This window comes from Rhipicephalus sanguineus, chromosome 11 (assembly GCF_013339695.2).
Source record: "Rhipicephalus sanguineus isolate Rsan-2018 chromosome 11, BIME_Rsan_1.4, whole genome shotgun sequence".
In the NCBI taxonomy this organism is placed as follows: Eukaryota; Metazoa; Arthropoda; class Arachnida; order Ixodida; family Ixodidae; genus Rhipicephalus; species Rhipicephalus sanguineus.
Window position 1 is genome coordinate 144,000,484 of NC_051186.1, and position 12,869 is coordinate 144,013,352.

General features: G+C 47.0%; 1 protein-coding gene across 3 annotated transcripts in view; it reads left to right on the plus strand.

Moving 5' to 3' along the window:
• Nucleotides 1–12,869, plus strand: part of LOC119375584 (glutaminyl-peptide cyclotransferase) — a 354,571-nt gene that overhangs the window by 127,126 nt on the left and 214,576 nt on the right. For all 3 annotated transcript variants that reach the window (XM_037645800.2, XM_049420407.1, XM_049420405.1), the window contains one exon: nt 5,303–5,452. In XM_037645800.2, coding sequence (XP_037501728.1) covers nt 5,303–5,452 — 150 coding nt within the window. The remainder of the gene's footprint in view (nt 1–5,302; nt 5,453–12,869) is intronic.

Sequence of the window (12,869 nt, forward strand, 5' to 3'; positions counted from 1 at the left end):
AATTCGCAATACCCCTTTTTACCAGCTTCTAGTGTGCCGAAGTATACGGGAGCAACGGTTTATTCGCGCGCGGCTCAAATTTCCAGTAAACACGTTGGTCGCATAATAAAAGATTGATGTCAAGAAAGCGTAAGCTTCTGTTAGATGGTAACTCATGAGTTAAAACTAGGGGTGATAATCCATGACGAAAAAAGGTAAGTTCGCTAGTTGCTAGCGTCTCGAAACCGCCAGAATTGCAATCGGGAAAAATTAAAAAAATCATCCACATACCGGAACGTTCTTGTGATGCTAAAGTCATGAAGGCGACCACTAAGGTTTCTGTCCAGTTCAGCTAAAAACAAATCGCTTAAAATAGGAGCAATGCAGGAGCCAATGCATATCCCCTCTTTCTGTATGTATGGCAGGTCTCCCCACTGAATAAAGGTAGACAAAAGGTAAAACTGGAGCATTTCCAAGAATCCACCACGTGACGTGCCAGTCTCATTCATAAAAGCAACACTTCCGAACCTGTCAATACAATTCTGTACGCAGGAAAGCAAGCAAGACTGGGGTGAAGAATAAAATAGATCCTTTATATCTATAGAGAATGCACCTAGGTTCTCGTTCGAAGACGACCTCAGGTAATCTATGACACTACCAGAATTCTTTACAAGGAAGGGGTTATCAATGGGGAGCAAGTTTAGCGATTTCTGCAAAAATAGGGCAATAGATTTCTGTCACGTACCATTCTCAGAGACGATGGCCCTGAAAGGAGTGTCAATCTTATGTGTTTTGACGCTGAAGAACACTTCGAGACAGCCGCGCTTGCTCACGTCTATACCTTTGAGGACACTGTCTAATCTGAGCCTTTTACACAGTCTTTTTGCCTTTGCCTTTTGCTTAGCAACTGAAAGGCCGCGGCGAGAAACAAAGGCGCTTTTTACGGCTTCTAAGGCGTTTACTTCGAATAAGCCTTTTGATAGCACAGCAAAACCCCCCTTTTTGTCGGCCGGTAAAACGCACAGATTGTTGCCCTTCAAAAAAGACAGGGTACGCTTAACAGGTACCTTCGGAACAGGAACTTTGTACCGGTATGAAGCGTCTACGCCGTCCGACACACACCGCACCGAGTCCTCAACAGAAGCACGCTGAGACACCTGTCTGACAAAGGTCAGGAGCTCCAGGGCTGTCCTCCTCGACTCGACTGCGAACTTCGGGCCCAAGCTGAGCACACGTTGAACGTCATCGGGCAACCTGACTTGTTCGAGGACATGGACTTTTCCCTTGGACGCTGGAGACTTGACAGGTCCCCTAATGATAGGCTCCGGGAGCATCGTTACAACGTATCTGAGGTGAGAGGCGGGTTTTTAAATGCGCACTGTAGATCTTGCACTGTTATGACCACGTGTGACTCGTACGACGAGTGTTCAGTTGTGAGTAGAAATAGAAATCGGCTAACCCGCGAGATTATTGAGGCGGAGTTAATGGATAGATTAGGTGACGCATGTGTATCACAACCGTCTATTGCTCTTTCTAGGAAAGAGTTATGTTCCTTGCGTCGTGAGAGGAATTTTGTGCCGACAGCGCACACGTGATGTGTCACGGCTTTTGGGCTATATATGTGGTTGCTTGGTTCCGAATAAAATACTGTTGTAAGTCAGCGCTCGTGTGTGTCAACCCTCTTCTCTGTCTTCGTCTTTTGCGCTTTCAACCTGTGTCATGCCAGATTTGCGGCGCATGAGGCATTGCCGAGCTGCGTGATGCTAAAATAATGCTGGGAAACTTCAGCCACGAATACATCTGAGTATGACGGTCGCCTACATCGCGGACGCCAGCAATGCGTTTGCCCTCATCGACGCTACCGAACCGCCTTCGACGAATCGAGGTCCCCAAGCAGATTTTGACGTTAATCGGAGCCTTCTGAAGCACAAGGAAGACCAGCTCGAAGCACTGTTCCTGAAATGCAAGGTGTGCTTCTAGTCGTCGTCAAGAATCCGACAGACCCCAGTCGCAAAACATCGTATCATAACAGAAAAAAGTGCCCGACCAATCCGTCAGAGCCCGTACCGAGTTTCGACAGCAGAATGCGAAGCCGTATAGAAGCAAGTCGACGAAATGCTACGCGACGACATCATCCAGCCGTCCAAGAGTCCGTGGGCGTCTCCTGTGGTGCTGGTGAAGAAGAAGGATGGCACTTACGTTTTTGCGTCGATTGTCGTCGCCTGAACAAAGTCACGAAGAAGGACGTGTATCCTCTTCCCCAGATAGACGAAGCACTGGATCGATTACACAGAGTGAAGTACTTTTTGTCGATGGACCTCAAGACCGGCTACTGGCAAATCGAAGTCGACGAAAGAAACCGAGAAAAGACTGCCTTCATAACCTCAGGCGGCCTGTTCGAGTTCTAGGTCATGCCCTTTGCTCTTTGCTCGGCACCTGCGACTTTCCAACGTGTCATGGATAGAGTACTGGCTGGCTTGAAGTGGCAGACTTACCTCGTGTACTTAGAGGAACGTCGTTGGGCTTGCCTCAAACTTCGACGAACACCTGCGGCGCCTTGAAGCTGTACTTCAAGCAATCAAGAGCTTCGGACTCACCCTGAAGCCAGAAAAGTGCCGCTCTGCATACAAGGAGCTCTTGTTCTAGGGCCACGTGATAGGGAAATCCGGAGTACGCCCGAGCCGCAGGTGACAGCCGCCATCGCTACATCTACGCCGCCCGCTAAAAAGAAGGCTTGAATCTCACGGCTTGTGCCCCTATACAGGTGGTTCGTCAAAAACCTTGCCCGCATCGCCGAGCCACTTACGAGCCTTACCAGGACCGTCGTCGAGTTCAAGTGGGAAACGCCGCAAGAGGAAGCTTTCAACAAGTAAAACGACGCCTGCAGACACCTGCGTTGCTTGTAAATTTCGGCGAATACGCCGAAACGGAAGTACACACCGATGCAAGCAGTGTAGGACCCGGCGTCGTTCTCGTGCAGAGGACTGACAGACTTCAATGGGTCATCAGTTATGCTAGCGGGACGCTATCAAAGACGGAAGCCAACTATTCTACAACAGAGAACGAGTGCCTTGCCATCATTTGGGCTACATCAAAGTTTCGCCCCTACCTTTACGGCAGGCTCTTCAAAGTTGTGAGCGACCACCACGCCTTGTGTTGGCTAGCTAACTTGAAGGACCCTTCGGGTCGCCTCGCAAGGTGGAGCCTCAGACCTAAAGAATCGACATTACCGTCGTTTACAAGTCCGGAAGAAAACACTCCGACGCCGACTGCCTGTCTCGTTCCCCGTCGACGCTTCGCCGCAGGACGACCAGGATCTAATTCTTGGGAACCATAAGCGCCGACGACTTCGCTGAACGACAACGAGCCGACGCGGAACTCAGGCGCCTTATAGAATACCTCGAGGGCTACACCGCCGTGTTCCTGAAAGTATACAAGCGAGCACTGGCGTCGTTTTTCTTGCGAAACGGTGTTCGCAAAAAAAAAAAAATCACAGCATATCCACGGAGTGAATGATGATGAGTGGGCGAAGCTGCGGAGGCTCATCGGTAAACCGTGAATCTTCCTTGAATTCTGCCCAGTACATCATCACCGACGTGAGATCGGGCGCGTTTATACTAAAGGTTCGATGAGAGTTATGACGACTTGCAGCTCACTTTAATTTTACATGTACGCTGTGAATTTTCATTGTTTAGAAAACCATTGCTTTAGAAAACATCTCGCGTCTTTCGTTAAGCAGCTGGCGTCTTTTCGTTTTGCTTTAAAAACATCTGGCGTTCTTTCGTTTTGCTTTTAGAAAACATTTGGCGTATTTCGTTGGTTTATTTTCATCAATCAACGGCGTTTTGAACAAAATTTTTTATTATTTAATCACGCACAGGAGAAATCTCACCAGGCACTACCTTGGAGGTAAACAATGGCTGCTAATGGGAATGAGAGACAGAAGAAGTCGGCTTTTAGCTAACACTTACACTTCTACTTCTACTAACGTTTCCTACTGGAACATGCCAATGGCTGCTAATGGGGAATGAGAGACAGAAGAATTCGGCTTTTAGTTAACGCGCACGCTGCGAATTTTTTATTGTTCAACAACGCACAGGAAAAATCTCCCACCGGCACCACCTTGGAGGTCAAGATGTGGTGCTAGCGTTACGACTGGTTACGCACTACGACTACGAGGGACGAACGGGTGCCGCTTTAAGGAGCTTCGCCCCTAAAAGAACTTCTCGGCACTTGGAGCCAAGTACCTTCTCGTGGTGCCTTCAGGATTGAGACCAGAAGTCCTCCAGGTTCTACACGACGACAGGACACCTGGGTGTTTCCAATCGCTCGCAAGAATACAGGAAACGTAATACAGGCCGCTCACATATTCTGAGGCGCTGACACTCTCTGAGACTGACTGGCCCCAAAAGAGATGGCTCAACAGCCGGCCGGCACACTCGATCGACGCGTTTCTAGCCAAGTGGAGTGTCGCGTACGAGTATGACAAGCCGTCCCTTCGCAGTAATTCACAGGTGGAGACAATGGGCGGCCCAGCTTACGTGCTTCTACCGACGCGCTGGCCAAAGAGTTGCCCTTCGTTGCCGTACCTTCGCACGAAGACGACGAAAGAGACCTAGCAAAGCATAGCGAAACCTAGAAAGGCCTGCAAAAACTTAGCAGAACTTGGCAATACATAGCAAAACGAAAAAAACTTGTTAACCAACTAGGACAAGCTAGGCTGACCCCCAGCTCCGCTGTTCCTCGTACCACAAATGGCAAGCTGTGCGGCTTTTTTAAGTACCTGCGTATCGCAAGCTGTATGCTACTAAGTGTATATGTATGTACGTTCCTTTTTGTTTTCATTCCTCTTAGGTGACCTGTACATTCTTTATGGCATATTGCGTTGGACCGGCCACTAGCCTCTTTAAGCTATCGGTCCGAATAATGTTTGACTATTCAATTTTCTGATCATGAAAACAGTTACATTGATTGATTGATTGATTGATTGATTGATTGATTGATTGGTTGGTTGATTGATTCACTGATTGATTGACCGGCTGGCTGGCTGGCTCTTCGTACTACATGACGTCTGTATCGAGTTTTCATCTGAAGCAGCTTTGATTGGTGGCGTGGCTCTGTATTAAAAGACATGTCTGCCACGCAGAAGGCCTGGCTTCGATTGCGTCTCGGAGCGACAATTTTTATTATTTGCATCTGTTGCGATTTCTCGCTCACGGAGAACCACGCCGGAAGTTCCGCGAAATGAGCTGTTTAACGCTATTGTTTAACGCCTTTGTGTTGCCCTGAATGCAAGTCAACCAGAATGTGCCTTCTGTTGCAGTGGGTGCGTGACCTGCAGCCTTTGGTCCAAGATCAGCTGCTGTACGCAAGTGAACTCCCTTTGGCAGAGCAAGAGACCTTCCACGATGTGCTGCGCAACATTCTTGTGCCGCGCACTGTTGGCAGTCCGGGCCACAGGAAAGTACGACAGGTGCGCAAACTATGTCTGTGTGGTTGCTGTTATGTTGTATGCCTAGAGTGGAGTAGCAGTGCAGAACAGGAGTCTTCCAACGCCTGACTTGCGCTATTGTGTGAATGGGGTCATTGGGACAAACCACTATTACTTAATTTGAAGGAAAGACGATAACTTTTAAGGGCTCGTTTCTTAGTTATACATAATATAATGGGAACTAACAGACATTAAAGCCAAAGAAAGTATAGGGGATGGTATTCATTGTAATTAGGATAAAGTGTGAAGAAAGTAAAGTGGACGAAAAGATAACTTGCCGCCGGCAGGGACCGAACCTGCGACCTTCGAATAACGCGTCCGATGCTCTACCACTGAGCTACGGCGGCGGTCATCCTCCCGTCCACATTATGGGGTATATATGTGCACTTAAATCTAGGAGTGTTAGTCAGCGCCAGTCGCAGCCATGGCGGCGAGTGTGGAACACACTTTTTCTGCCTGTTGGCGTCACGTAGCACGTGATCTTTTGCGAGCTGGCAGCTGACTAATAATCCCTCGCATACTAGCTTAAGGCATCAAGCCTGCCAGAACGAGACCCTCGCTATGAATGAGGGAAAGACGGTAACTTTTAAGGGCTCGTTTCTTAGACACAATATTAATGAGAACTAACAGACAATAATGCCAAAGAAAGGATTGGGGGATGTTATTCGTTGTAATTAGGATAAAGTGGGAAGAAAGTAAAGTGGACGAAAAGATAACTTGCCGCGGGCAGGGACCGAACCTGCGACCTTCGAATAACGCGTCCGATGCTCTACCACTGAGCTACGGCGGCGGTCATCCTCCCGTTCGCTTTATGGGGTATATATTTGCACTTAAATCTAGGAGTGTTAATCAGCGCCAGTCGCAGCCATGGCGGCGAGTGTGGAACACACTTTTTCTGCCTGTTGGCGTCACGTAGCACGTGATCCTTTGCGAGCTGGCAGCTGACTAATAATCCCTCGCATACTAGCTTAAGGCATCAAGTCTGCCAGAACGAGACCCTCGCTATGAATGAGGGAAAGACGGTAACTTTTAAGGGCTCGTTTCTTAGACACAATATTAATGAGAACTAACAGACAATAATGCCAAAGAAAGGATTGGGGGATGTTATTTGTTCTAATTAGGATAAAGTGGGAAGAAAGTAAAGTGGACGAAAAGATAACTTGCCGCCGGCAGGGACCGAACCTGCGACCTTCGAATAACGCGTCCGATGCTCTACCGCTGAGCTACGGCGGCGGTCATCCTCCCGTCCGCTTTATGGGGTATATATGTGCACTTAAATCTAGGAGTGTTAGTCAGCGCCAGTCGCAGCCATGGCGGCGAGTGTGGAACACTCTTTTTCTGCCTGTTGGCGTCACGTAGCTTGTGATGTTTTACGAGCTGGCAGCTGACCAATAATCTATTGTCATTGATATTGCTTAATCTGGGCCTTCAAAACATTAACTGTGTACTCTCGCTTTGGACCAGCCGGGTGCTTTTATTCGTTACGTGTGTTGTGATTCTGTCCACAAAAATATCAATAACCAGGAGCATATTAGGCGATTCTTCTTTGAGCCACGGAGTGCAGTAATTTTTTTTACAGAACTGGTATTTTGCTTGTGATAAGTCACATTCTAAAATGAAGGAAGTGGCTCAAGACATTTTATGCCACGATTGTTGAATTCTGTTGTAGATATATCCAATTGCTGCCGCACCTTGCACACTACACAAAACATCGATATTTTTGTCTTCGAGTGTCTCCAATGATGATGCATTCTTGTCATTAGCATCTGCGGCCTTTGGTAGTGCACAAATGCCAGAGCCTACAGTGATGCTTCTGGTGAAATATTCGTAAACAAGGTGTGTGCCGGAGCCGACGTTTCGACAAGCGGACTTGTCCTCTTCAAGGCTGCGACTGCTTTCCTTAGCGCTTCTATGTGTATGGTTCGTGGCCTCTCCTTCAATCCAAAGGATGGGAGGTGTTGGGATAACTGTTGAAGCGGGGGTGAGGGAGAACGAGGGGCCGCCGTGACAAATTGGGTGAGTCAAAAAGGAAAGGGGACTATTCCGTGAAAAAGAAAGTGGGGTCGGGGGGAGGGTAGACAATTAGCTGAATTATGGTCGTCACTAGGAAGCTCCACTTCCCAATGATAATTTCACGGGGATTCGCACGCTTCTTAAAGAGGGGCCAATTCACTTGGTGCTCGTTGTGTATGCACCATTTCGGATGGATTCAAGAGCCCCCTTTGAAGCGAAATTGAGAATTGAACGAAATCTCGTCTGGTTGGGGTGTAACGGCATGGTAGCAATAAAAACATTTAACGCCGACCAAAAATGTGTTGTTGAAAAAATAATAACGTTTCGGCTTCCACGCGGAAGCCTTGTTCACTCAACAGTGAGCAAGGCTGTGTGGAAGGCGAAAGGTTATTATATTTTAAACAACCGCTTTTTGGTGGGCGTTCAGTGTTTTTATTTCCAACATGCCCCCTTTGAAACGTTTATACCTGCTGGCTGGGGTGTATTAAACGTGTGAATAAGGTTTGGCTCTTTATACTCTGTCTCTTGGGGACCGGAAGTTCGACTGAAGTATGTAAAGTGTGAGATTGTCCAAATTGTTTCCTGCTACATTCAAACGCTCTGCCACTCGGTAATTTCTTTGCCGTGTCCGCACGATGACCGTTTAATCTAACGTTAACAGGGTGACAGGCCAGTTTACTGTTTGGTGACAGTATGAACATTCGATCATGTCGATGACGTTTCAACTGGTGCAAGCAAAACTAGGTTTTACATGATGGACGTAATCGCTTCCGGTGCTTTTAACTATAACTTCATAATGAAGGTGTTTCCAAGTCTTACGTCTTGGACGAGGTCAAGGAATTATGTGGGAATTAGAATAATGGTTTAGTTTTGTATGCACCAACAGGTAAAGTTCCTATTGCGGCGATACACGACCTCTGGTACTTCGGGAAACGCTTTTCTATGGGGATCGTTGCTTGCTAATATTGGATAACACTTGCGGAGGATATTATTTTTATTTGGGAGCGCATTTGACTATTTCCTTATAAATGCTAGCGGCTCTTCTGCCTAGTGTTGAGTTTCTGTCCAATTTGCGTGCTTCGCTGCAGACCCCGTTTAGAGCGGTGTGCGGGTAGTTTCTTTCGCCTAATGTTTCCTGTAGGTTGTTTGAGTGGTGGACGCAGTCGACGTCGTCGCTACAGATCCTTCTTATGCGCTACGCCTCGCCTGTCCGACACATATCCCTTGTTTGCAGTGTGATGATTAGTGTAGTCCAGGCTATCTGTTGGTTTTCTCTATAGCGCCGTCTTTAAATTTTCTGGCTTCGATAGATACCGTCGTGTCTAGCAAGTTAGTTTCACTGAACGAATGGTGCATGGTGAATTGAATACTAGAGCGAAACTTGTTACAATGATCCACGAACGCGTTCAGTGCGCTTACGCCATGTTCCCATATAATCAGTATGTCCTCTATGTAGCGGATATAGGTGGTAGGCTTTGCCGGCGACAATTGTAAAAGCTCTGATTTTAACAGCCCCATAAAAATGTTGGCGTATGTTGGTGTAAAAGGGGTTGCCAAAAGGGGTTAATAGTGCCAAATTTGTAGGTCGTAGGTCGAATCAAATTGAAAATAATTAAGCGTGAGGGCTAATTTTTGTGACGAGATGCAAAGTCACTCAGAAATAAGTGAATTTGAGACCGCTTCAATTCCTTCAGTGATAGGTATATTCGTATACAGGGAGCAAACATCTAATGTTATCAGAATGGTCCGACCTTAGAGCGTCTGTGTTTGGTTAATGGAATGTATTGTTCGAAGGAAAGAGGTGCACCTTGAACAAAGAATGGAAAAGTGGCTAGTACAGTAGATAAACGATGATTGAGAAATCTTGATAGCGGCTCAGTAGTTGTATTCTTGTTGGATACTATCGGTCTGCCTGGGATTTGCGTGATGAGTGATTGTTTATTTTTCACCAAACAGATACAACGCTGAAAATGGGGAAGCGGCAAAAAAGCTGCAGTTGCTGCAGCTTGACCGTCCATCCTGTAGGGGCAAGGACAGGGTAATAATAGAAAACAAAGATGCAAGAACAAGCAAGTAATAACACCAACAAAAAGCTAATTAAATGACAGGGTAAATATACAAGCGAAAAACGAATAATTAATACCCACTTGTATAAAATAATAGTGCATATAGAATCGTGTTTTTGCATCAGAAGAAAAGAGAACACATAATGACATTGTAGTTCTAGGCTTAGTGAAATACAATGATATAAAGCAACACAATGCAAACAGTGCGAAGCTGCAGACAGAATGGCTGGTAATGTGCGGCTAAGGGTTTGCGTGCCGCAAATAGTGCGTGATAATGGAATTTTCCAGGGGGGTTTATATCGATGGAAGTAAATGGTTCGAGTGCGGTCAAGATTTGCAAGTGTCAGAAATGCGTCAGATTTTCGGCTATTTGCACTAATGTTGGATTGTAGCAACCTGAATTGGTGTATGTTGTTCGCCGTAACAATTTTATGCTTAACAAAAGGTTGTCCTCTGTGTTTAAGGTACAGTTTGTTGCCCTAATCGCTCTTTTCTGAAGTATTTGTAGCTTATTCAGATTTGTGAATTTAGTGTTTGCCCATACTAAAGCACAGTGGTTCAAATGGGCATGGAAAAGAGCTTGACAAATAAGTCGCTTTACACTAACAGGCAAAAGACGCCGACAACGATTTAAACACCAACCATGCGTCACACCTTTATGCTAATGAAATCTATAGGCTCATTGCAGTATACATGCTCATTGAAAATTACTCCAAGCGTCTTAATTGATTTCGTTACTGTAATTTTGTATGCGCCTAGTCTAACATAATTAGGTAACTGAAGGGATGTGCCGATAGCTGGGAAAATGGCGCCTTTTGTTTGTTTCATTTCTCCTTCATTGCAGACAACAGAGCTGACAGCCGGGCTGGTTGGTCTTGATTCATAACGTATAGAATTGTACATCGCAGAATACAGGACGAAAGACGAGGGAGCACACACGAACAGCGCTGACTCTCAAGTGAAGGTTTATTGCATACGGTACAAGCACGAACTAGCGCAAAAAAAACTTGATTACTAGCAAAGAAAAGAACACGAGAGGTACCACAATCTGTTTACTGCCTGTGCGTAACATTCAGGAAGTCAATTTTTCTATCGCTTAAAGAGATAGAGAGGGCTGGCTGATGCACTTCGCTCCATTTTTGTAAGTATGGTGCGTCTCTAAGATTAATAGTTTGGTCGTGTCATTGTGTCTATCAAGCACCGCCGTCTTGTTGAACAATGGCTTGCATTGATGCTGTGTGCAATGAGCACCCAAGCGGTCATTATTTTCGCACTTCCTCTGCTGCTCTCTTAGTCTAACATGTCCTAGGCGCTAGATAGTTGTTGGGGTTTAACGTCCCAAAACAACGATATGTTTATGAGGGACGCCGTAGTGGAGGGCTCCGGAAATTTCGATCACCTGGGGTTCTTTAACGTGCACGTAAATCTTAGTACCGTGAGGTGTGGGGTTCGGCGGGTCTCATTAGGGTAGCTGGCTCCCGCCTTCCGTCCACATAAGCGATGTTTTCCCGGTGAGGAGGCGCGCACTTGCAAGAAGGAACATAGCAGAGGCTGGGTCCGAGCTAGTTGGTACATTGAAGTTCTGTGTGTCGCTCTATGTGTCGTCTTCTTGTTCCCGTCTTCGAGCGCTTAACGGTTTCATAATGTCAATGAACGTAGGCTTACTTACATAGTTACAAGTGAGAGAGTGAACGAATGAATCAACTGAACGCATTAACCACAAAAGTCTTCGGACTTTATAAGCCCCGAGTCTGCCAACACTGAGGCACTCGAAACCGGTGTCAGCAGCTCCCGCCAATCCGGTGACTTGCCGCCACAGCGCCCTGCCGCCAGAAAGGAGGTAATGGGCCCCACAGTACATTCGGTGATGAGGGCCAAGGACGATAAGTGCAATGGGGAAACACCAGTGCACCGCACAATATAGATGTTCACGAACCACGCCCCGGCGACTCGAATATTGGAATGTCGGCGTGGAAGTTTAGTCCGAAGGAAGGGGGGGGGGGTGAAACGTCGATGACATTGGCTGCCGCTGCCGGGAGCACTTCCAAGTGCTGATGGCTGCCTTCAGGTGGAAGCATCACCTGAATCGATGAGAGCGTCTCCAGCGGCGCTGTCCCTCGCTGACACACCGCACAAGAAAGGGGTGTTCCTGAAACCTCCGTTAGTTTCCTCGCAACTGGACTCCGGCGAAGTGCTTCGCGCACTTGACCACGTGTGCGGAAGCACATCTCCAAGAAAGGTGGGGCTCCGTGCCTCCGTCCAAGCCCCACTATGGGGCAGACAGCATTCCGGCAGACAGGTGCACGCACAATTGCATCTGCCTCGAAGAATTCTAGGGCCAAACGTAACAGCTCCTCCGCCGCTCGGAAAATCTCGGCTCGCCCGCGCTGACAACCGCTGGGCACGAAGAGAACGACTGGTGACGAGGACGATGGCTTGACTTGGAATCACAACTGCGAACTCTCAACAAACTCCCAAACCATCTCACAATGACCGACAGCAGCAAAGCGAACCACACAACTCAGTGCCATGCCGCGATCACGCGCCTTGGTCTCGCTTAAAACCCTGCAGGCTTCTCAAGAAACACAAACAAATGAAAAACCGCTACTCTAAAATTTTGACGGAATTTCATGCCGCCAAAGCTACAACAGTCATGGAAGAGGAGAAACTTACAAAAGATATCTGTGCGTATTCCTTACGCTCACTCAAAACAAGCTGAAAACGTAGCCGCCATTACCTACTTGTGGGACACACTGACGCACTCGCAAACTCTTTGACCACAGATTCATCTGCGTCTTATAACTGTCTGAAACGTATCCTTAACCTCAACGTTCGGTAAAGCGTAATGCCCAGCTCAAGTGATCGCACGATCCATAAGCATTCAATGAAAATCACAAAATAGAGGGATGATTTTCGAATGGCGGCGCACAAAAGGGCAACAAATACGTACACATAAAAATACGCAAACACAAGCGCTGTGCGCTGCCATTCGAAAATCATGGCTCACCAACTAGCGCATCAGTACATATTAAGTAGAGGGAATGGACATCGCGCACTAACAAGCTCGTTTGGTTAATGTTACCTCCTCATGTCAGCCCCTCTGGTACAGAAAGAACGCATTGGGCTCTGCTGGTCGCTTCAGCTTTACACTACTCGCATTTATAAATCGCTGAAATATTACACATACCATCAGCCGTACGCCACATCCATAGAAACTAAACTTCTTTGAACATGCGTCTGAACCTAAATGACCACGAAGATCGAGACGCTAAGAAAATAAGTCTCAATGCCGTACACATCAGGAGCACCTGACAAAATCT